Source organism: Diabrotica undecimpunctata, chromosome 5, assembly GCF_040954645.1.
Source record: "Diabrotica undecimpunctata isolate CICGRU chromosome 5, icDiaUnde3, whole genome shotgun sequence".
Taxonomy (NCBI): Eukaryota; Metazoa; Arthropoda; class Insecta; order Coleoptera; family Chrysomelidae; genus Diabrotica; species Diabrotica undecimpunctata.
In genome coordinates, this window is record NC_092807.1 from 24,855,152 (window position 1) to 24,881,918 (window position 26,767).

General features: G+C 34.9%; 1 protein-coding gene across 2 annotated transcripts in view; it reads left to right on the top strand.

The window, feature by feature from the left end:
• puf (ubiquitinyl hydrolase 1 puf) overlaps positions 1 to 26,767 on the top strand; it is a 129,554-nt gene that overhangs the window by 25,470 nt on the left and 77,317 nt on the right. For both annotated transcript variants that reach the window (XM_072531762.1, XM_072531763.1), the window contains exons 7-13: positions 1,317 to 1,490; positions 4,267 to 4,456; positions 7,607 to 7,837; positions 10,236 to 10,473; positions 12,026 to 12,460; positions 16,849 to 17,097; positions 24,931 to 25,250. In XM_072531762.1, coding sequence (XP_072387863.1) covers positions 1,317 to 1,490; positions 4,267 to 4,456; positions 7,607 to 7,837; positions 10,236 to 10,473; positions 12,026 to 12,460; positions 16,849 to 17,097; positions 24,931 to 25,250 — 1,837 coding nt within the window. The remainder of the gene's footprint in view (positions 1 to 1,316; positions 1,491 to 4,266; positions 4,457 to 7,606; positions 7,838 to 10,235; positions 10,474 to 12,025; positions 12,461 to 16,848; positions 17,098 to 24,930; positions 25,251 to 26,767) is intronic.

The window sequence follows — 26,767 nt, forward strand, 5'->3', positions numbered from 1 at the left end:
TACTGAAATTAACTGGAATGTAACTCTTAACCGAAGGCATAAGTAGCTGGTTTATTCTTACGCACATCATAAGGCTAAGCTTGTGATGTGGTGGTAAAAGAAAGAAGAAATTTCCAAGTGAGAGAAACACTAGCTCACAACACATACTGATTAAAGAAAAATTGAAAAAAGATAACAAAAAATTGTACAGGCCATAGATCAAAATAGAAAGAAAATTAAAATTCATGACACGAAAAATATCAACAAGTAGAAAAAATCTTCCATCTAAGGGATATAAAGTGTGTAATGTCACAAAACCCAGGGAAACAATACTAGAAACACTTAAAAGAATTCTACACGACATTGTACACACAACAAACAAATGTTAAATAAATCAGATCCACAAACAAAAGTACAAAACCAATGACCTGAAGATACATATACCAGATATTATTCAAGACAAGATACAATATACACCCAAAAAAGGCACAATATTTTGCTGGGGCCTATCATTTGTAGATATAGTAACTACATGTAAACTCATATTCTGAAATATTTTTATTGTTTATTTTAATAGTTATAAACAATTGAAAAAAAATGCTTACTTTCGGGTTTAATTTACAATAACTTTTTTGTTTATAAACATTTTTTAATTTAGAAAATCTCATTTTGAAGAGCAAGTATTTTCAAGTCGTCTGTTGAACGTTTTCTTCTACGAGTAGTTCTGTAGTTTTTTCACAATATTGAACTGAATGAAAAAAGTCGTTTTTTTTTTGCTTAAATGTTAATAAAAAACCACGACGTAGAAAAAATACTTCGATACTCACGAGTTGGCACGACTTTATTGACTTCCAGTTGAAAAATAGCGCCTAGTAATTTTTCGATTTTTCAAGTGCTTTTTCGGATTCAGTTTCCTGGGGTAGGAAACTGACGGTGGGGTGGTATAATCACCATACAAACCCGCTGTCTACGAAAGCTAAGTAGCTGATCGGCCTTTGAAACGGAGTCATAAACTACAGCATCAACTATAACAACTGGAGAAAAAAAAAACAATGTGTACACTAAGAAGTTGGAAGGAACAAGTTATGATGGAAGAAAAATAAAAAAATAACAGACAATCACTTGACAGGAAAATATGGAAAAAATTACACGGTGTAGATCTATATGAATCGAGAACAGTCAACATCTATCTATTTTATTGTCGCAATTGTATCTGCAATTTTATATTTATTTCATCTTGATTTTGGCATTGTTTTCTTATATGATTTATACCTTTATATAAGTCTTTGTGTGCTACGTAAATATTTCCTATAATATAGTTTTTTTTAATCTTTTAGACCTTGTATTTGGCCTCAGCTTTAATAAAAGCTGTGTGGTCTCGAGGAAGCGGTGCTCCAGATATTGGTCTCATAAATGTAGCTGCATCGAACGCTGGAATAGCTCTACACAAGTGTACTACTTCTTCTGAAAATAGTGTAAGCCTAGATCCTAGTAACTCAGAGGAAGAACACGTAAGTATTGCCAAATTGTTTTATTCGTCTAGATTCTAGATAATTTAATCGACATGATTTTTTGGTGTAAGTGATATAAAAGTAAAAATAAAAATATTTATTGTCATATTAACATTTTTTCCCTTATACATCTGTACCAGACCTTCCTCGACTTCATTTTTTGAATCGCAATTGTCACCTTCAATTAGATCTTTGATATATTTTTATGATCTTTGATGTGTTCTGTGACATTTCTGTATATTCTTCATAAAATCTGGAGGTCTTGTTTCTAGTGTACTTCTTCATGAAGGGTGGATCTTTTCATCCAACTTGCTTCATGAAGAGACAGGAAGAAGCATACAACTATGCATGCCATAAACAAGAAACAAAGGTGCTGATCATGTTCACCACACTAAGTGGAAATTTTAAAGTGATTTGTAAAGAATTCCGTGTACTATATCATATTATATACTTCAAATTCAATAGGATTACCAGTGACACATTTTTAAGTTCTATATACTTAGTGGAGATCGGCTAAATACTGATTTATTTATCACCCAACCAATGTTGCCCCTCAATTAACATTTTTGTCGCTAAGATCTGTTATAGACAAAGTAGACTGACCATGTTGCGAAATTTGGCACTAAAACAAGTACATATAAATAAATAGACTGCCTTTGGGTCTTGTTGTTACAGAAGAATCCTATGAGTATTATAGATTCAATGTGCGACAAATGTAGATGTCGCTAGAAGGATAGTAAATGAATCAAAAGTACTCCTTATTATAACTCATTATATACATATAAATAAATAGACTGCCTTTGGGTCTTGTTGTTACAGAAGAATCCTATGAGTATTATAGATTCAATGTGCGACAAATGTAGATGTCGCTAGAAGGATAGTAAATGAATCAAAAGTACTCCTTATTATAACTCATTATGCAAGGCAAAATTCGAAGAAAGCGAAATGTGAGACGAAGAATATCCCTGCCTAAGAACCCGAGGGAATGGTTTGAATGCAGAATGAAGGCGCAGAATTATTTATCGGGGTTTGTCTATATCACAGTCACGACTTACCTGAATGTCACAGGATGGACCGCGAGATCCTTGTCTCTTTCGGTAGTAGTTAAATACTTATGGCAACTGTGTAACCTCTAATGTAAACAAACAATAAAAGGTGTTAGTTCATCATCATAAGTGGCTCGACAATCCGTTGTGGATCTTGGCCTACTCACAAAGAAGTCGCCGCTCCTGTCGATTCCTGGCAACTTCCCTCCATCTTCTGACCCTTAGAATCTGTAGGTCTTCTTCCACATCATCAATCCATCTCCTTCGTGGTCGTCCTCTACTTCTTGTTACCTCTGGTTTTGAAAATGTTTTAGATTTCTGTAACACAATATCTCGTATATTTGTCCATAGTTGATTAATGTCTTCTTCTTCTTCTGAGTTTTCTGTCCTTATTTAATCTTCTATTTGCTGTCTGTATACACTTGCAATGTCGGGATCTTTTAGTTTATTAATGTCGATTTTTTCTCTCCTTTTCCCGATCTCCTTTTTTAAATTGGATGTTCTCTCTTTAAATCGTATTTTAACTAAATAGTGATCACTATCTATGTTTGCTCCTCTAAAAGACCTAACATCTAATAAGTTAAAGCAGTGTCTTGTATAGATGATTATATGATCTATTTATTTAATCGTTTCATTATCAGGAGATTTCCAAGTTCCCTTATGTATATCTTTATGAGGAAATCGTGTCCCAGCTATTACCATGTTCTTAGATATTGCAAAGTTTATGATTCTGAGGTGGGCGAAAATATATTCTCTCTTCCGACTTTGGCATTAAAGTCTGCTGCTATTATTTTGATGTCATTTTTGGACACTCATCGTACTCTCGGTCTAGTGAGTCATAGAACGTGTCTTTTTCATCATCCTCTTTTTCTTCCGTTGGAGATTGGATGCTAATAATGTTAATATTAGCGAACTTCCCTTTAAGTCTTATTCGACATATCCTATGATCAATAGCTTTGAAATCGATTACACTATGTTTGACCTTGCTGCTTACAATAAATCCGCTACCAAATTCGTGTCGGGTAGGATGTCCACTGTAGTAAATATTGCAGTTATTTTTTTCCAGGATGCCTGGATGCCTAGCCCACCTCATTTCCTCTAAAGCAATGATATCTGCTTTGGCTTTATTCATTTTTTGTATTAGCAGAGCTGTGGCTGCAGGCTGATAAAGGCTTCTTACGTTCCACGTGCAAATTTTTAAATCATTATCTTTATTTCGTTTGCGAGTTCGTCGTAGGTTTTTTAGGTTAGACAGTCCGGTTTCTTTCATTGTAGCTCTCATAACAAAAGGTTTTTTACAGGGTTGAGTAGTTAACCCAACTCCAAGCCCCCCTTTTTGGAGGGCCATTTTACCCGCTCTCGTCAGTTCTGAACCCAACTTTCCACCCGGGTTGGATACCGGATCTCCAGTTGGGTTGATCGGTTTAAATGGGACACCAGCGTGAAGGTGAGAGTCGGATTTGAGTAGAAGAGACTAATTGGAGTAAACTGGAATCAACTCTATGTTTTCGCATCCTACCACTTTATCCAAAAGGTGTTGGTAATCTTTGTAATGAGTTCTTTATGTATCGGCCCAAGATTATAAGTCGTTAAAAAAAACCCTAGATTAAATATTTCAATTTTGCGGTTAGACTTTGATGAAATTACTTTAAAATTTGGTATTCCCAATGCAATATGTATCCAATTTTAATTAATTTCATTTTCATTTCAATTTTTTTTTAAATTTTTAGGGCGAGAGTTCGGCACAGTCGGAAAGTAGAAAAAGTGAAAGTGAGGATATAGACGCAGTGGAAATCGAGGAGGATGAAAATGGACACATTGTCGTAGATAATAGTGGACCTCCGCCGTGCAAATTGGCTCGAAAACAAGTTATCGAAAGAGCACATTGTAATGGAAGCAGTACGGATTCAGAATTAGATGGTAATGTAGTATTTTTTAATGTATTATGACAGTGTATGTATTTCAACGAGAACGCGGTATTAGGAAACCTTTTGTCACATATATATTGATACTGTTTTCCGTAAACGTTTGACAGATCTGTCATTTAAAGTGTAAATAATATTGTTTTGGTAAACGAAAAAAAAATCCTCAAACTATTGCGTGATAATAATAAAAAATATTACGAAACATTTTTGATGATTTCTTAAATAATAATGTACAGGCTTGTTTTCTTATGTGATGGATGGTTACATTTCAAAATATTTATTAATACACACTAGTAGCCAAAATTCTGAAAACTTTACAAAAATTATTGTTTTTTCAGCAACACTCATCTCATAATCGTGATTTATATAGTTTATCAATATAATTAGATTTGTAGTTTATTGTTATATAATTCTGATTAATATTTTATGCATTTCTCATTCTATATACTGTTACATAATTATTTAATAAAATATGGAAGCGAATTCAAGCGGAACGCCGAAAATTCGAGATTTGTGAATGGTAGCACTGGAAATACTATATCACGTCAGAGTTTCGTAAGTCAGTCAACGACGAGTGGCGTGATTCAGTCGTCCAATTGCAAGCGTTTAGTACAGTTTCGTGTGACTTTCAGTGTTTATCGATGACTTCGGGTAGTTGTTACGAAGGTGATATTTTTTTAATTTTCGGAGAGGAACACATCAGTGCTGATTCAACGAAAGTGGCTCCCAGAAACCCGAAACGTATTGACTGCTTGCAAGGCGGGAGAACCGCAGCAATTATCCTTCGTTAAGAAGGTTACACGTATCCAGAAATAGCAAAACAATTGGGTGGTTGCGCCACAAAATCAGGTGTAATGAAAACAATGGAACGACAAGTTCAGCAAAGAGTGTCATCATCATGCAACCTCTTCTGTCCACTGCTGGACATAGGTCTCTCCCATTTTTCGCCAGCAAAGAGTGTAACATTCAAAAAAGATTTTGGGTGATAATGGAGGCGGTCGTAACACAAGAATAATTGCGAGGTCTCGTTGCTCAGTATCGGACGTCATTGGTTTACCTATATACCTGCTTCATGTAGGTAAAAAGTAAGTAAATAAAATAAAATAAATCATAAACAATAAACTGCAAAGAACGGTATTAATTACTGTTGATAAACTATATAGCAGTAGAAGATGGAGACATGATGTGGGCGGCTACTGAAAACAGCCTGTCGGTGGGACTTTAGAAAGATAAAATCTTTCTATACTTTATGATTAAACAAAAGAATGAAAACGACTTACCGCAAAATGCCAGTTTTCGCTACAAAACTGTCCGAGTCAACTACAAAAGAACAGGCAGAAAACCGAAAGTTAGTCAATGCGATGAACGCATAATATGCCGCATGTGTTTAGAAAATCATCGCAGATCCACAAAAGACATTAATGCTATTGTCGGACTGCACTATCAGAAGAAAGTGGTGTGAAAATGTATTGCGAGCAAGAACCCCTGGAAAGAAGCCGTTCCCGAACAAAAACATGGACAAAAACATTGATTGCGCATTGATTGGGCTTTTGTACACAGAGAGTGGACAGAAGAACAGTGGAGTAATTTAATCTGGAGTGACGAAACTAGAATGTTGATCGTTGGGAGTCATGGAGTGAAGTTTGTTCACCGCTGACCGGGGCAAGATCTTTTGGTCTTTCCCCGTCAAAATAAGTTTGACGTTTGACATTAACAGAGAGCAATATTAATGTAACAAAATATCAGGAAGAAATACTGTAAACCAAACTGCTGTCGACTATCAGAGATTTGTTTGAAGGGGATGCTTAACAATGCATCTTCCAGCAGGATGTAGCGCCCTGTCATAAGATCAAGACTTCCGTGGAATGGTTGAGAAACCGTTCGTTACGTTACGTACGATACTGTACTGCCTTGGCTGGTAAATAGTCCCGATCTAAATCCATTAGGGTGGCCGCACACAGAAAGAGCAAAACTGTTTTAGTCAAAAACGTTTTTTTTTTGAAACGAAAACGTTTTTGTTTTCACAAGAAACATTTTGTTTTCAAGAGAAACAAAATAAACATTTTGTTTTCAAGAGAAACAAAATGTTTGCACAAACCATACTGCAATCAGTTTTATTAAAGATGTCGACAGATAACGACGAAATTGCAATAGTTTTCTGGCAGTGGTTCCTCCTACAGGACGAAAAAACGCAAAATAAAAGACAATTTTGGGTGCATCCTATAAATGAGAAAAGAATCTGGCCTCAATTAGTACAATTAATTTTTCTGCGTCCACTTTCATGTTACACACAATATAAACAAGCAAAATATCGCTGTTTCCACATGTGCTTCTTGTTGACTACTCGAGCGGTTTCAAGAAGGGAATTCCAAAAACACGTTGCACCGGCGTACATTGAAATGTTTCGACATAAAACGACGATCCGGTAATCAACATCAAACAGACTGACTGAAACTAAATGAGCCTAAACATGCTTTAGACACACGACTAATCAGTGTGCGTCAGCTCATTTTATTTATATGGAAACATCAGCATCAGACTCGTTTAGTCAAAAACGTTTTTGACTAACAGTTTTGCTCTTTCTGTGTGCGGCCACCCTTAGAAAATCTATGGTCAAGGTTGAAAGCGTTAGTGTCACGCCGAAACCCAAGAAACAAGAGAGAACTGATAGTAATTCCAAGTGGGTTTAGAGTAATTCCTCCACAAGATTTGTCTCGTCTCGTGAACTCCATGCTTCGCAGAATCGAGTATCCTCGATTCATGTGCTAATGTGCTAAAAATCAAAGGTTATCCCACCAAATACTAATTTTTTTCATAATAACGATTGTGCTGTATGTATCTACTATTGTGCTGTGATGTATCTACTAATAGCTAAGGACTGTTTTTTGATTTATTTTTGAATTATTAAAAATTTTATCCCCTATAAATAATAATCGGTAAATATTTCGTAGAAGCATAAAACGATGCAGTAAAATTATAGATAATCTTGTTAATAACATACTTGTGTGAAAAGGAGGAATACTGTTAACAAAACTAAAATTATTGTAAAGTTTCCAGAATTTTGGCCACTAGTGTACTAGTTGAACAAACTATAAAGCACATTACATCGTTTAAGTCCGAATCTGACGTTGACATTTGTTTGTAGGATTGTCATATCCAGCAAATACAAAATGGGCGCCCGGACAAGGCAAAATTAAAGCAGAAACTCGGGCAACGGTACGTAAGAAAATAGCAGCCAAGATCAACATTTTGCCGAAAGTCGACGAGAATATCCCTTCCAGTAGTTCCCAAGATGAGGCCGATACTGAAGACTCCCCTTCGAAATTAAGGAAACGGAGAAAATTATTAAGGAAAAGCAGGTCCAAAAGGCAAAAGGGTAAGAATTTGTTTGCATTTTAGCCTATTTATTAATATACAGGACTATACAAATTCATCAGGTTGTTTGATTAGCAAAGTACATGTACTTTTCGATAAAGGTTTCAACCCAACGCGTACAACATGTAAGTAGCTTCAAACATGGAAACCTAGAAAGCACTGACGATGGAATAGTCTTTCCGAAAACGTTCTAGAATGTAACCCGATAGGGTTTTTTTAGTAATATACCTTTCGTAAAGAAAATAACCATTCTACTAAGTCTTGTTTGTAATCAAGTAAGCAGCAGCGTGTAGCTTCTGTAGAGGAAAAGACTTCTATAAGCAGTTTTATGTGTTATAATTTTTTAAACACAACACCTAGAGACACGGAAAAGAGATGAAGACACTAAAAATTTCGTTACATGTATACCAAGTTTCTCTGGGAGTGCAAAGAAAAGACTAACTTGTTACAGTATCTAATTATTCACAGCGACCAACACTCATAGCTAATCAGCACATATAATGATTAATATTTCACATCTGGGTATACTCGAATTAATCTAATTAATTAATTGGTTGTTGGTTTTGATTATTATTTTTGTTTGTTCCATTTTATTTCAGTCGTTATTCTAAATGGAGCTTTGCAAATATATTTTAAATCCACTTTGTCTAATGTCGCTCCAATAATTGTTATGTTGCTATGCATTTTTAGTATCCCCAAGTTCTGTACACGAGTTCCTAATCTTCTTTTGACGGAAGATTCATTCAATTCATTCATTTATTCTTTTTTAGTTATCTATACTGCGATCTTTTTTATACGACTTATACGCCTACGTATATATCGATGAACCAGGGCGCTACGTCAAAATCCGAGTTCACGAGCATCAAATACACATTAGATCTGGGTACTCTCATTCTGCACTGCCAAAAGACCATCAGAAAACCGGACATTCCATATTTACATATTTATTTATTTACCAACGGGCATATTGTTTGAAAAAACAAATATTCTTTCAAAAAATATCTACTTATGAAGCAATAAAAATTCCGAGAACATAAACAGAGACGAAGGCTATTCTTATCTCCCACCTGGAACCGGCTCGAAGGTCCATTATTTTGCTTTCTGTACATACGATATAACATATAAAGCCATCAGAAGGGGAATATGAATATATAAGTTCAATCCAGAACTCGCTGGTGACTTCCTTTCCGATAGCCTCATATGTTAAATAGAGATCATCGTATGTGCAGAAACGCTGCATTTTCCGTTTAAATGCGTCATCAGAGACTTGACGTGCGCTAAAAGCAATACCGACCAACTGGTTCGATATGAAAATGGTCGACGGATATGTTGATATGTTGATATAGTCAACGGTCGAATGGGAGACGTAGAGGGGCTCGTAGCTAGATCGGATTCGGAGTTGAGCATGTAACACAAAGAAGTCATGAGAAGAGTTAACAAAAGAATGGAAATAATGAAAACCGTCAAAACACGAAAGCTGCAATACCTAGGGCATGTCATGCGTGGTGAGAGATACGATATACGTCGATTGATCATTCAAGGGAACATCCGGGGCAGGAGAAAGATAAGAAGGAGAAGAATCTCATGGCTGCATAACTAGAGGGAATAGTACTGAAGTACATCAATTATTGGACTATTCAGAGCAGCCGCATTTAAGATCAGAGTAGCCATCAAGTATGTGGATGATATTTACATAGAGCTGAAATTGAATCGGAGTTTCGAACAGAAATGTATTGTTTATCATTGGATTGGTTTGTCATAGAGAGGGTTCAGAATAGAAGTGGACCAAGTCCACTTTTTGTCATTTACGAGTTAACAACGCATTTTTTGGGGTTATTACATCAAATTTGAACAATAAAAGCAATGTTAATATCTAACAACTACGACATATTTCACATATATAAACATATATTTGGTGGTAAAGACGTAGTATCCCTTATAAAAATAGGAAGACTAAGATGGGCAGGACATCTGGCAAGATTACAGCAGAACAACCTTTCTAGAAGAATCCTTATGTCACAACCTGTGGGCAGTAGAAGTAGGGGTAGGCCAAAGCTCAGATGGAGGGATGGTGTAGATGAAGATGGTAGAAAAATAGGCGCAGCAAATTGGCAACAGTTGGCAATGGATAGAACTGACTGGCGTAATATAATAGACTTGGAAAGGTCGAGGCTCGTTTATAGGGCTGTAGCACCAATGATGATGATGATGAATTGTGTTAGATTTAATTTTTTGTCTCAAAATTTTGATATCTAAATTTTTAATTCGCTTAGTTATATATATATATATATATATATATATATATATATATATATATATATATATATATATTTACAAATTTAATTAAGATTTGTTTTATTTACTTTGAGTTTATTAAAACTTTATTACTTTCTATATAGGCAATCACAAAAGAATTCAGCGTATAGCCGCCATAGAGGCAATGGATAGTGACCACGAGATCAAGAATCGTTTAAAAATGATTAATCACAATTTGCACGTAGCCCAAATAAATAACGTAGTTGATTTGAACGTCAAACAGGCTGTATACCTGGAGGAAAGTTCTTCCTGTAGTGAACTAGGTAAAGAAGGTCATGACGGCAACTGTGCTAATTTTTTAGCTTTACACTCATCGTCAGGGTAAGTATGAAATTGGTTTATTATCGTTTTGAACTGCATTTAAACCAGTTCCTTAAATTCTTCAACCATGACACACACTCCTTCTTCCTATACTCCTTCCTCCTCTTATCTTTCCCTGTATTATCAGCCTTAGCAGTTCATATCGCTGTCCCCTCATTACGTGTCCCAGATATTAACTTTCGTAACTTTCTTATTTTTTTTGTGTTTATTATTTCGCATTCTTTGCCCATTTCTCGCAATACTTCCGTGTTAGTTTTCTTCTGTGTCCATGTTATTCTAAGCATCCTACTGTAACACCATATTTCAAAGGACTGTAACTTATTTATGTGTTCTTGCTTTAATGTCCAGCTTTCAAGTCCATATTGCAGTATCGAAAACACGTAGCATCTCAGTGCTCTTACTCTCAGTTCTAATCTAAGGTCTTTGTTGCAGAGAATTGTTTTCATTTTTACAAACGCATTTCTTGCTATTTCTATCCTGGCTCTTATTTCGGTTGTTTGATTATTATTGTCTGAAATCCAGGTTCCTAGATATTTGCATTTATCAACCCTTTCTATCGGTACATTTCCCAAATGTATGTTTGTTGGTATATTTGTTTTCTTTGTTATTATCATGTATTTGGTCTTTTTTAAATTAATTTTTAGTCCATATTTTTCAAAAAAACTGTTTGTTTTATTTAGCAGTAATTGGAGTTGTTAAGCAGAGTACGACGTCCAAAAACATTTTATTTTAATTTCCCATGTTACAACAAATGATTGAATAAATACAAAAGATAGGCATATGCTAGTAAAAAAACAATAATTAGTAGCCATTTTAATTATAAATCAAACTAAGAATAAAAATAAATCGATTAAAATATTTTACTAAACTAAAAGTTACCGTCTGGTCAAAAACAATTATGTTCAAATACGTTTATTTAGAATATTTTTGTAGAATTTTTACTTATTTAAACATTTTTTGTAAATACATTTATTTAAAAAGTCTCCCCAAAAATTTTCACCCCCGAGAAAGTGTGGCCCTCATCCCTGGAGTGAAAGCGCACAAAGGAGCTATATAACTTTTTTTCTTTGACATGTTTCCTATGCTTATTTCAAATTTCATGTCAATCGGTGCACATCTTAAAAATTCTGAGCAAAAACCGTGATAGAATGGACTATAAATCGTTATCTACATTTCTTGATTGGTTCTATTTGCACGCGTTGTATACATGTTGCAATATGCGTTGTAACTTTCCATGTCATTTGGAAAAATGACTGTATCAACACCAAAGCTAATGTCAATGATCTTGCATACGTTTGACCACAATAAGTTCCGCAGCTTCCGATAGAACTTTGTAGATTTTGAATTAGAGTGGTGAAAATATACATCCTTGTCGAATTCCTCTAAGTAGTTTATTGCGCGTGTCATTTCTCCTTTGACTATAACCTTTGATAAAGATGTGATACACTTTTTAGATCTTTACTGCTTGTTATTTTTCTTGTATGCTATATTTCAGCTCAAACTTAAATATACAACATACTTAACATAAAATTAACATTTTTTGTTATTTTAGGCATGTTTTGGAAATGTTAAGTGGAGAAGAAGCCGAAGTGGAAGGAGACGCCGAAGGTAGCTATTCTTCTCGTATGAGCAACAAATCGGAAAAGAATATGGCTGATTTCGATGGAGAAGATTCCGTGTGCGAAGACGAACTTGCCAGATTGACAGAGCACGCTAGTATGAACCTTCACGTGTTTAATCATCCAGCTGAAAAAGCGACAATTCGTGCTGATCTACGATTATCGGCTTGTTTTAAAGTTGATAATGTTTGTCAGCCTGGTAATACGTTACTTTGGGATTTGCTCCAGGACGACAAGATCTGTCAGCTTGGGGAAGGATTGGCTTTAGAAGCCGAAAAGACTTTATGTAATTTGATCTGTTTCACTCCCGATAAAGAAATTAGGATGAAGTTTATCGAAGGTTGCTTGAATAATCTCGCAAATAATGTGTAAGTATTTTTTGTCTTATGGTAGGTATTCTTTTTTGTTCAATAATAATTGTAAAATTTTCATAAAAAAAGAAATTTTATCAGTGCTTACTCACTTTTAACAAAAAGTCCTTATTTTTTCCTCATTCTAGCTATTGTAGTTTCAAGATAAAACCCATAATAGCCAATGTTGTTGTGAGACCATATATACCATGTGTATAATAGGTCGGTCAATAAGTACCGGGCCTAACCATGAAATGGTGACTCTAATGAATTTTCCATTTGATATTTCGGTAGTCCTAACCTTCAAAAGTACATTGCCAATATGTCATGTCATTCAGATTATTATTTAACGAATTACGGTGTTTAAAGTGACGCCACTTTTGTGATTTTTATAAACAATGGATTAAAAGCAATTTTATTGATGATTTATCACTGTTATTTGATGGGGAAACAGATAAACAACAAACTAGAAAACAGAATAACACATGAAAACCTAAATAAAGAGTGGGAAGAATGCATAAATCATAAGCGAGGCATCATAAAAGAGGCAGCTAAAGAAGTACTAGGCATAAAAGGTAGAGAAAGAAAAACAAGAACGAATGACTGGTTTGACGAAGAATGTCAGATCATCACAGACAAAAAAAAACAGAGCATATTTACTGATGCAACAGGGGCACAGAACCCGACAAGCAGAGGAAGAATATAAACGACTACGCAAAGAAGAAAAGAAAACTCACCGAAGAAAAAAGAGAGAATATATGAACAAAGAACTTCAAGAACTAAGTAAATCAACAGAGACAAGAAAATTTTATCAGAGACTAAACAAAAGCAGAAAAGACTTCAAACCGAGAACAACGATTTGTAGAGATAAGGAAGGTAATATATTGACAGAACAGCAAGAGATACTAAGTAGATGGACAGAACATTTTACGGAAAAGTTTGAAGGAGATCGGAGAGAGACGACCCCTGACATACCATTAGACCAAGCAGACAACAGAGAAAAGACTCCACCAACAATAGCCGAGATTAGAGCAGCAGTAGAAAAATTAAAGAACAATAAAGCATCGGGATCGGACCAAATAGCATCGGAGTTATTAAAGGAAGGAGGAGACGCACTACAAAAAACAATACATGAATTGATAACAAAGATATGGTTGAATAAACAGCTACCAACGGAGTGGAAATAATGTCCAATGTCATTTATGAAAGACTTAGACCACACGCTGAAAAAATAGTTGGCAAATACCAAAGTGGCTTCTGTAGACAGAAGTCAACAATAGACCAGATATTTGTTCTGCGACAGATCCTCGAAAAAACAAGTGAATATAACATCGACACACATCATCTCTTCATAGACTTTGAAAGCGCATATGACAATATAAACCGAGAATTCTTAATAAAAGCAATGAAAGAATTTAATATACCAACACAACTAATAGAACTGATAAAAGAATCTCTAAAAGTAGAAAGTAGAATCCGGATACAAAATGAATTAACGGAAACAATAGATGTGAAAAAGGGACTACGCCAGGGAGACGCTCTATCATGCATCTTGTTTAACATTGTACTCGAGAAAATACTGAGGGACACAACAGTCAATACACGAGGAACAATCATTAATAAAAGCGTGCAAATACTAGCATTTGCAGATGATGTTGACATAATCGCAAGATCAAGAAGAGAAATGATAGAGGCATACAACCAAATAGAACGAGCCGCACAAAATAGTGGTCTTAAAATCAATCAGACCAAAACAAAATATATGCAGGTAAGTAAAAACGCAGAAATAAGGCAGCCACAAAATATAACAATAGGAGAATACAACATAGAGGGGGTAAAGAACTTTATATACTTGGGATCCCTAGTCACGTCTGATAATAACGTTACGGAGGAAGTGAAGAGGCGAATATTTATTGCAAATAAATGTTACCATGGCTTAATTAGACACCTAAGATCAGATAACGTCGCAAGAAAGACAAAATGCCAAATATATAAAACCCTAATAAGACCGGTACTCACATATGGCTCAGAAACCTGGACACTCACTAAAAGAGATGAAACGTTGTTAGCCACCTTCGAAAGAAAAATCTTGCGACACATATATAAGGGCACAAATGAAAACGGAATATGGCGAAGACGATACAACTCTGAACTATACAAAATATACCAGGATCCGGATATTATAACATTCATTAAAATAGGACGGCTGCGTTGGATAGGACATGTAGAAAGAATGGAAGAAGGCGAAATACCAAACAAAATATTCAAACAGATGCCAGTAGGAAAAAGAACAAGAGGAAGACCGAAACTGAGATACTTAGAACAAATAGAAAATGATATAACAACCTTAAAAGTAAAAAACTGGAGAAAAAAAGCACGAAACAGATCAGAATGGAGAAGAATCCTGGAACAGGCCAAGACCCAAAAAGGGTTGTCGAGCCAGTGATGATGATGATGATGATGATTTGATGGGAAAAATACCGTCCAAACTGAGCAATGGCTTAAAAAGTGTTTTCAAGAATCTACACCATCTATAACAGCCATTAAACGATGGTTTGCTGAATTCAAACACGGTCGTACCGACACGAATGATGCTGAGCTCTCCGAAAGGCCAAATGATGCAGTTATTCCCGAAAACATCGCCGAAACTAAAGCCTATTTTTAATAAAAATCGTTTTACATGGGCGGCATCGAAAAATTAGAAAAGCATTGGAATGATTGTATCGTCGCGAAAGGAGATTATTTTGATGAATAAAGCATAATTTTTGCAAAAAAATGTTTTACTAGCTAGACCCGAGTCTTATTGACCGACGGGTTATATTACTACAGGTCGATATAAATCATATCTATAGCATTTTTCATATAAAAATGCTTGCACGTTATTCAAGATTTACGACGTCGGAACCCCACAGCGTTGCCAAAACATCAGAATAGTTAGTAAGTGAGGAATTTTTAAAATGTCAACTATTTGTCAAACTATTATATTAACAGTAAATACACTTAGTTTTAAGACTACTGCAACACACTAAAATACATAAGAAAACATTTTAATACAAAATTATATATTCTAAATTTTACACTTACCTCTTTTAGGGCTTTAATAGTAAAAACGTCCCGCCATTATTTCTTGTTCAAAATAATCTATCTTATATGAAAGCTTATCAGCTTTCTACACACTATTTATTTGTTTTGGCATAGCACAATCACAATACACAACAATAATTAGTTTTTAAAGCTATTAATCTAACTTTAATATGTATTTATAAATACAATTTATTAATATGTATATATTATATTATGAGCAAATTGTGTAAGAAATCAAAACATAAACAAAATTCTTACTCTAAAAAAGCGGCAACACTTTATACACTTTTGCCACGCGCTGAACTGTCAATAAAATTTGAAGTATTCTCGTATCAGTTGCGTACAATTGTCTAATCTATTTAATTAAAATTATTGTTTTGTGGAATTTTAGACTTGGAGAGTTATTTCATAAAAATTATATTATTAATAATAATAAATGGTTTTGGTTAATTAATCAATATAATTCTAAAATTTTCAATATAATGATGATTACATTTTTCTGATTATTACACCATGTTGACGCCTATGAAAGATCGAGTAGTTCCGTATGGGTTTCGTATTACCAGCTGTGTTAGGAAAATTTAAACTCTAAGGTTGACGTTCTGGAAATTTTAAAAATAAGTAACGTCACTTTATATAAATTGTGACGTGCAAGCATTTTTGTATGAAAAATGCTATAAATTATGTATATGTTTATTTTTTGTGTATTGTTAATAGGTAAAATGCTAGTCTATTTTTTGAGAAAATGAATAATTATTTATAAAGCACGTGGTGTTCGTGTATATTAAGGTATAAAAAAAGTGCTTATTACAAGCTTAAATTTTTTATTTTAAGAAGATCTTTTCGGAATTAAATCATTCCATCATCAGTTAAATAAAAAGTTGTTAAAAACATTGTATGGCCACATAAAAAACTTTGGAAGGACATCCGTATTAAAATATAATCCTCATGGTATTTATCAAGGTAAATGCAATAGACTTAACTTATTGATTATTTACGCATTAAATATGCATTTACCTTGATAAATACCATGAGGATTATATTTTAATACGGATGTCCTTCCAAAGTTTTTTATGTGGCCATACAATGTTTTTAACAACTTTTTATTTAACTGATGATGGAATGATTTAATTCCGAAAAGATCTTCTTAAAATAAAAGTTTTAAGCTTTTAATAAGCATTTTTTTATACCTTAATACACACGAACACCACGTGCTTTGTATTCAACAGGTATACTAGCCACTCCTGGATATCTCCACTTCATGGTTTGTTCCAGTTTCACTTTTAATTTTGAATAATTATTTAGAATAATTTGCTTTTCAGGTCCGTTGTTGTTTCTCTGCGTATGCTTCCGAAGTTGCTGACATCTTTTCGTGGGCTCGACATGCATCACGTAACTCACTGGGCCGATCGACAGCACCACATGATGACGCATTTTTTTAGTAACTTAAAAGTTTATACTGCCAATCCCAGTAAGTCGCTGCCGATGTATACTCATCAGATGCAAGTACAAGTTAGGCTGCACTTCTTATCGGCTGTGTTTTCTCCAGTGGTATCTCCAAATAATTTTAAGTAAGTGTACAATAGTCATAATCTTATTTAACACATTCAAGATAATGGGTTACTGTCTAATAATAACACGTTAACGGAAGCCATATTTGTAACTTAATTAGTTGGCTGTGTCAACATACATCACCACCACAATTACAGCAGATAATATTGAATTAGAGCCAACAAGTAAAAGACCAGAAGTGGAAGCAGCACTCAAAAAGCTAAAAGTGCATAAAGCCCTGAGTATAGATCAAGTAACAGCAAAAATGAACCTCACAACAGGTGAAGTAGGGGTACACATATTCTACAGGATCTGCCAAAGCATATGGCACAAACATGTAAGTGGCCGGATGACTGGACCACCTCAGTTTATGTACCAATCCACAAGAAAAGATCCAAAAAATAGGCAATAATTACCGCATCATTGCCCTTATACCATACGCTAGCCAATTCATGCTGCGGATTATCTTAGAAAGACTTAAGCCTTACTTGCTCCCTGAAATACCGGAAGAACAGGCAGGATTTATGTCAGGTAGGGATACCAGAGAACAAATTTTGAACTTCATACAGATTATCGAAAAATCAATGTAAGCACACACGTGTGTTACAAGTAAAGCATTTGACTGTGTCAGCTGGGACAAAATGTGGAATTATCTAGAGGAAATGGGTCCTCCAAAACACACCTAGTACTATACTTAGAAGACTCGGCAAAAGTTAGGGTACGTGGGGAACTGTCAAAATCGTTTAGGGTTGGTAAGAGCTTAAGGCGAAGCTGCGTATTAACCTCACTCTGTTTAACATTTATGAGAAGCCATTATGTGCGAAGCAATCTTAGATTAGGGATGGGGTATATCCATTGGCGGCAGAAGACTTAACAACTTAAGCAGGGTGATCGGGTACTTGTCGTAGACGTTGCTGTCAGCTGGGAAGGTCCTGAACCTTTAAGTATGGCTGTCGTCAATAAAACAGCGTAATACACCGAGCCTCGATTCTTTCAGACTATGCAGCCCAGATATCCTGAGATAACTATTTGCATGGCACCTCTAATCGTTGGAGCTCGTGTAACATGGTCAGTGGAATTCTCGAATCCAGAGAATTCTTCTTAACCTTTTACGAGGTCTTAGCATAAGTGGCTTATGAGAATTTTTACTTTGAGTGCAAGTACCGGCTTCTTTCCTATCACGTCTTTACTTTCCCTTCTTTCCTAACGTTCGTCTCGTTAGGGTTATACTGTATGATCTTTTTTTTTACATGTACTGTGAATGTGGATTTTATGTTTGTGAATGTCCTTTTTACACTTAATTTATTTTTTTATTTAATTATTTTTCTATGCACGATCGTTTGGCATGTAACGACGTTGTTGACAGCAGGGGGTGGGTGGTGGATCTCGAGCAATTTGTCTAGCAAAACACATGCCATAAAAAGCCGTACGCTGCTGGTTTGTTGCTTTCAGACAGTAGGGAACAGACTGGTAGGATTAGTCCGGATCGAATGACGAGGGTTTGGTTACGTGATGAATGAAACTACCCAACCGGCATTGCCTGGTCTACAAACTAAAAGTTATGGCTCCACTCTGTACGCAGGTTATACAACGTTTTTCGCCGAATCCTTAGTAAATCAAAAACAAAAATTATCATAGATTGAAGAAATAACTACCAGCCAGAAATTGACAGAATCAATGACATCGAAGTGGTGAACGAATGTGTATATCTGGGTACCCAGACTCTGGAGGATGCACCCAAGAAATCAAAAGAAGATCAGTAATGGCCAAGGGAGCAATGACAAAGCTCACCAAAACATAAAAGTCCTAACATCACCATGCATACAAAGATGAGGCTTGTAAAAACAATGGTCTTCTCAATTTTTTTATATGGGTCTGAATGCTGGTCCTTGAAGGAAGTTGATAAACGTACTATAGACTCGTTCAAAGTGTTTTGCCAGTGAAGAATGTTGCAAATACCTTGAACCGCAACAAGATCCAACGAGTCGATCCTTAGACAGCTGTACAGTTATAAAAAGGCTCGGAAACATTATTACCGAAAAAATCTCCGCTTACTTTAGTCATGTGGTGCATAGAGATGGTCTGGAGAAGCTGATATTGCAAGGAACGGTACAAGGAAATGTATGCGGACCACATTACAAAAGAAATCTGAGCCCCACTGAACCATTGCTTCAGAGTTGCAAAGATGTAAAAAAATCACGAAACATTTTTGAGAATTCAAGGTGGCACGATGTCCGAACTGCACGATCGATTAGGAAGAAGAAGTCAACTTATAGTTGGGTCTATACATCAAAGACAAAAAAGAATCATGAATGTGTTGCTTGTGTGAGTCCATTTCAAAAGGTAAAAGAAATAATAAATTAGACTTACTCACAATCAATTTAATTTAACTATCCAGACGACCGGTTTCGCTTTCTACAATATGCAAAGCATCTTCAGGTCTCGATACAAAGTTAAATAAATGATGCCGGTACTCTATTAATTGATGGTTGAAAGAACATGGTTCAAACTATCCTGTATTGTTGATTGGAGAACTCAAGTCTGCTATTGTAATTGTTTGACAGTAAACGGGGAAGTTCTTGAGGAGACAGATTTTATCCAATGAAGTAGAGATAGGTGTAATGTAATTGTTTGTTTGATGAAAGTAATGTTCTATACCATTAAGTTATTTAAAAGTTATTTATATTTATTCTAGAGATATATTTATGAAATGTGTGTTATTTATTGAGATTTTTATTTTTGAAGGTGACAGTTGTGAGACAATGAATGAGAATAGATGTACAAATTGTGTGGGTGTGCAATTCTATCAACTTGTAATTATCAAATTTCTTTGATAAAGTTCTTTTGTAATATGTGGCAAATGGTTGTAAAGTTCAATATTTAAAATTAAAAAATTAAAATTGAGGACACTTTAAGACACATAGAAAACACACAGAAAACACTTAAAAAAGGGGGGGACGAAACAGACATTAAATTTAAAAAAGGGGAGGATTTAAAAGCACTACATCTCTTACTTGGAGACAATGCGAGAGACAACTTAATAGAGTATCGGCATCATTTATTTAACTTTGTATCGAGACCTGAAGATGCTTTGCATATTGTAGAAAGCGAAACCGGTCGTCTGGATAGTTAAATTAAATTGATTGTGAGTAAGTCTAATTTATTATTTCTTTTACCTTTTACAAAAAAGAATGTCACCGTTCATTTTATATATTTTATATCATTTATCTCAGGTAACTGTATTGTATGTAATAAGGAGTCTCACTTCACCATCATTTATAAATCAATATCGCGGACGGTATTAGAGTAGAAAGAGTAACAGTCACACTAATGATGATAATAACAGAAAATGACATCAAGCAAAGTTAAACTTAATGGATCAATATATGCACTCCCTCAATGGAGTCAATCCCTCCTTAGTAGTGGTACTTTATAAATTTGACGATAGTTCTGAGGATGGCTTTATAAACCAGAGCACTCAGCTAAGAATTAAATATTTTACATACCTCAAAAATACTTTTCTTTACCATTCATTCATTTAATTATTAAACTTATCTTTAATAACTTAATAATCTTAAATAACTTTATCTTCATTATTAACGATTAATGAAAATCTGATTCTGCAATAATGTATATGCCAAATAATTTGAACCTATTTTTAACGAATTTTATATCCGTATTTTGCTAAAAAAAAGACGTCCAATGTTTCCATATCTAGTCGCTACTCACGCTGCCCTAGTTTTTCCTCTCCCCTTCTTAGCGCCGATTTCTCATAACTAAGTTAATCCATAGTTCAATTGACTAAGGTTCAAAACGAGTAAACGTTGAACTTCGGTTATTTCAGGAAATACATTTCTCATTGGCAGTTCAGGTGTAGTTCACGTTCAACACCTTAATGATCGTTGGCAATGCGAAAATCCCTAGTTTCTAGTAAGTTTAAGATGGTAAGTAGGTGCATATGATTCTCAGCTATTGGTAAATTGTTAAGGTCTGACGTGATATTTTGACAGTTAAAAATATTAATGTTTTTAACAGAAGTCAGAAGTTGTGCTGTTGTGTTTCTTTAGTTTGTATTTGTAACAATAAAATGGCGAAGAGTTTCAAATTTTTCAAAAACTGAGGAAAAAGTTTTATTAGATTTAGTTTTTAAATATAAGGACTATTTAGAATGTAAGAAAACGGACATGACAAATAATAAAATGAAGTTAATATATTGGTTATGTTAACCAAAACACATCGATAATAATAGGTTATATTATTTGATTGTCAATGTCAAATCGCAATAACACTACGCATGCGTAATCTTTAAATTAATTCAGAACTGGGTTCTGAACGCTCGAATTCTAGGGTTCGGATTGAACGCAGTTAAAATCGTCAAAATTGGTTGAACGGGAATTGAGAAAGACGATTTTGATTTTTAACTATCGTTCACTAAAAGTTCAGGTTAAACTTGAGTTGAATTCCATATGAGAAAGCGGCCCTTAAGTGACACATGAAACGGATAAGAAACCTGAACTCGTTGTTATGGAACAAAACTGTTACATGAAAAACGAAAATGACAATATGACAAAAATGACAATGCCTAGAAGAATAATCACCTCGAGAAGGAGAAGAAGATATCAAAGATCAAAGAAATTGTCAGATGCAAATCTGCAGGATAGAGAGACCTAGAGAATGGTTGAGTAACGGAATACAGTGAAAACTGTGGAAATCTGTAGTACTATAGAAAATGTCACACCGAGAGTGCAGTACGGCTAATATAGGAATGCACAATTGCCGGATTTCACGCCTTGTGCTTGGCAATACAAACAGGTCCAAGTGGTAGTCACAGAACCGTACCCAGATCTCTACGCCGGGCTCTGTTGTTTATTATAAAATAATATATTGATAAAATGATTGCCTTCAAGTAGCCAAATAAGAGGCATGAATTTGAATAAAAAGACCTTAAGTTTTTAGCGAGAATTTTATTATAAAACTGTATACTTTATTAAACTAACAAATGTATTTTAAATTACATTTCATGATAGCTATAAATATACCGGGTGGAACCTCCGGTAACTCGATTTCCGTGCACCCAGCCCAATATCCAATAAAAACTTTTTCTTTTGTAAATATGTGAAAAATTATCAGGAACGGGAATATCGAAAAAGCTTTGCACATTTTTTAATCCTGGCGATGTTATTAAAAAAACAAGTTGCGCACTTGCATCACTGCGAAATTTTAACACCTACTATGAAATTTTTTTTTTGTGGAAATCTGAAGTGCAGTTTTTGTCCTTGTTAAAACATAATGCAGTCTCGCATTTTTTTACACACAACATAAATTTACCTAGTTCCTTGGCATAGCAACCTGGTAGTTTTCAGCAAAACCTTGTGTTATTCCATATGGGATAATGGTTTTCCTTGCCTACACTTGACCAGATGAGCAGGTATAAGGTTTATAGTGTAAGTTATTTAACTATTACTATAATATATAGTAATATTATAACTTTATTAAACTAACAAATATATTTTAAATTACATTTCTTGATAGCTATAAATATACAGGGTGGAACCTCCGGGAACTCGATTTCCGTGCACCCAGCCCAATATCCGAAAAGCCCATACTCTGATTGGACTGGTAAATGCATTTTATTGGTTATACAGTGTAAAATAATCAAGGTTACTCACAGATATTCAATTAATTATACTAAAGTCGTCCTCTACATCCGAGATGTCGGATTCGCTTTCACTACTCTCCCCTGTGTTCGCGTGTATTATCAATTGGTCTATGTCATCTTGCAGGTTGTCCGCAGTCCACATCTCAGTTTTCGTTTTCTTAACAACATAAGTGACATAATTGCGCCAATTTTGCTCTGTGACGCGTGCGAAACCGTCGTCGATCAACTGACGTACCTCGTCGTTTTTAAAAGTGGTATTATGGGTACCTACATATCGCTTAACTTGGTTCCACACCATTTCTATAGGATTCAATTCGCAGTGATATGGAGGAAGCCTTAAAATATAAACATTGTGTTATGAAGCATACTCATCAAGATGATACTTATCGTATGGATCTTTAAAAGCACGCGCTGCTTCTAATAGCTCGGATTTCAAATAACACTCCTCGAAAAAAATGTCTTTTTCCACTAGCCATTCCTTGATTGCAGCTTTATTCCAGGAATTGTTAGGGAATCTCTCTTTACGGGAGTGGTACGATGCATTGTCCATTACAATGACATTCCTGCGACCATTATTTGGTAAATTTGATATTAATGTCTCCTTAAACCACGACTCAAAATATGCGGCATCCATTTCATCGTGATAGTCGCCATCATTTTTCTTTGCCAGAAATACACGCTGTGTGCTAGGAAGGAAACCTCCTAAAAAACCTGCATGCAATAAAACATATCGTGGACCTCGTTTAGTAGGTGCTTTTAAGCCAGTACTTAAACCTTTGAGAAAAGCATCACGACTGTTTTGTATCGTAGTATCGCACCATTCGTAATTTATAGATTGGCCAACATTAACCCACGATTCGTCCAAATATATGATATTGCAATGGTCTTTTCGCAAACGTCGTATAGTTCTCAAATATTTATGGCGCCAATGAATAATATCCTGTCGCTCCACCATGATGCTTCTTCGGCCACGTTTCTTATAAACAAATCCAATATCTTTCAGAAGTCTGTATAAAGTAGAAAAAGACAACGGCTGTATATTCTCATTACCTTGTATGAAGTTATGTATATGCTTTAAGAATGGCGGCAAATTTTTCATGAAAAATTCACAATGAACAATTCTCCGTAGAATACTTCTTACACCCTCGTCATATGTGAATATTCTAGAATTTGATTGACACACTCGTTTTTTACGTTTTGTTGGCGATTTCAACGTTCCACTCTGTTCTTTTGCTTTTTTGAAATTGTAAATGCTTCTTTCGCTAACACCAGTCATCAACGAAGTACGTCTTACAGCAGCACTTACATTAAGTTGTTCCGTATTTGGTAAAAACACAACACATTTAAAACTACGAGTTTAGCGCAACCGTTAAATAATTCACCGGATTTAAATTTATGGGACTCCATGCTCTCTGTTGAAACTCGGACTAAATTTTGAAGTGTAGTTTCGTTTTCCAAAAGCACTTTCACCCTAAGGATGGGTAGGGGGTGAAATAGGGAAAGCTTGGAGTTTATCAAATACTAATTATGACAAACAAGTTTATGGCCATATTTAGGTGATTATGTTAATGATGGTAATTTGTAGCAGAAGTTTTACAAAAGAAATGAAGACCTATTTATAGAAACAACATAACTGTATTTTTAATATTTTACATACAATAGAAAAAAATCTAATTTCTATGAAAGAATTGGAAATTTGAATATTATATATAATATCTATAAATAATATCATTTCCAAGTTTCCAAATTCTTTCCTAGAAATTATGTAGGTTTTTTCTATTTTTTGAAAAAAATTAAAACTACAGTTATTGTATGTTGTTCTTGTAAAGAGGTGTTCAAATGTTACTCTTATGAATATGATTCAATTGTATATCTCATGTTGACGTTTTATATGCAAAATTCATAGTTTTCGTTGTCAATAACTCATTAATGCCTTTTTATTCTACTGTATACGTATACATGATATAAAATATTTTACTCGTACTGCCGGCAGATGCATTTTATCCAAGCCGGTCCTGTGAGACAATGAACAATCAACAGCTGGAGAAAACCGACTACCCTGCGCGTTTATTCTCCATAAGAAAAGCATTGCCGTATCTTACCCGTACTGCACTCTCAGTGTGACATTTTCTATAGTACTAATATTAGGAATTGTATGTTATTTATTATATGACTTTTATCATTTACTTTTTAGGTTAACTACCGATCAAGTAGATATATTATGGGAATGTCTAGCTCACGACTCAGAATGTTCAGACGAACTATTCAGTTGGTTACTATCTCAAACGAAAACAACGGAGCTACACGCACTTAAAATGGAGGCACTGCGCAGACTCTATATTCATCATCTACCAAGTTTAGCTCCGGAGAAGTTTAGTATGATTTGTCTTAGTTTATTTCAGCAATTATGTACTTTAAATAACGTATTAGTTAATGATTCTGAGAATAAAAAGGAAAATCAAAACGTTGGAATGGATCACATGTGGAAGATTGCTTTGAAAGCAAGTAATACAGGTATGTTATGAGTTTTTCTATTTTTATATTTTTTCCTATTTATATTTAGAACATGTTTATTGAATTAATATTTACTAATAATACATTTTTTGATTTATACAAATTTAAAAAGATCTTCGACAATATGGCTTTAGAAATCTTGCCAAAAATTGGCAAGATTTACTAGGCACGGAAATTTAGGGTAAGATACTAATCCACTGTTCCGTTAGTAAACGTGGATGGAAACATCTTTCATGATCTTTTAACATTTCATTACTTCTTCTGGATGGTTTAACTAGTGAGAGGTAAATAGAGAGTCAAAAAGGTCGTTCCAAAAGTATCCGGTTTTTTGTCATTCGTCCTCTAACTCATGACATGCTTCGAAGCAATATCCATTAGGCTTAAAAATGTATTCCTAAAGTTTGGTAATGATCTTCAGTTCCTTCGTCGGATTCGTGTTAGTCTTTTAAAAGACATTATTAGTTTACGAAACACGAAAAAATCACACAGTTTTATGTTAGAACTGTATGGAAACTGGCTGAGTTGTGTAACATTGTTTTACCAAAAATTGTTGTTCAAGGTTCGATGAGTCTGTTGGTGCATTATCGTGATAAAGAAACCAGTTTTCTCCATCTTAAGCGATTTTTTTTTGTTATCCGACAGGGGAGGCAAATCGCTATCAGACCACAGTGCTTCCCATCTAGTTAACCAGCAAACCCTTGTAAACAGAACATCACTAGGCACAAGATGCAAATGAAGAATTGGTATAGGATAGCTACATGGAATGTAACAACTTTATATGAGGCTAGCAAGATCAGAAATCTGGCTAGCATTGTCCTTGTAATGAACAAGCTAGATATCACTATGAAGATATGGAGGCCTTTGATGATAGGAAGGAGTAAGAATCATCATCTTTGGCTCGACAATCCTCTGTGGATCCTGGCCTGCTCTAAGATTAGTCGCCATTCTGTTCGGTTTCCATCTTCTGATCTCTCGTATCCCTAAGTCAGTCTCAACTCCATCTAGCCACCTAATTCGTGGTCGGCCTCTGCTGCTTCTTCCTATAGGTGTTCCTGTCGTTAGCTTTTTTGCAATCATGTTGTCAGGCATTCGTATTATGTGTCCGACCCACCTTCGCTGTGTTTTAATGAACGTTACAACATCTGGTTCATTAAAGAATTGGTATAATTCGAAATTAAATCTTTTGCGCCACTGACCTTGATCGTTTATAGCTCCAAATATTTTGCGGAGTATCTTACGCTCGAATATTCCCAGAAGTCTTAAATCCTTCTGCGTTAGAGTCCATGTTTCTGCCCTGTATGTGAGGACCGGCCTCAGCAGTGTTTTCTACATAATAATTTTAGTTTTTCTTTGGATATTTTTTGAGTGGAATTGTTTTTGGATTTCGTGTGGGTTGAATAGATTCCAATCATTTAGATCTGTTACGGTATTATCTGCTTCTTCGATATAATGGTTAAATTTTGCGTCGAAAAATTCAACCCATCGATTCAAGATTGAGGCCGTATCACCTAGGATAT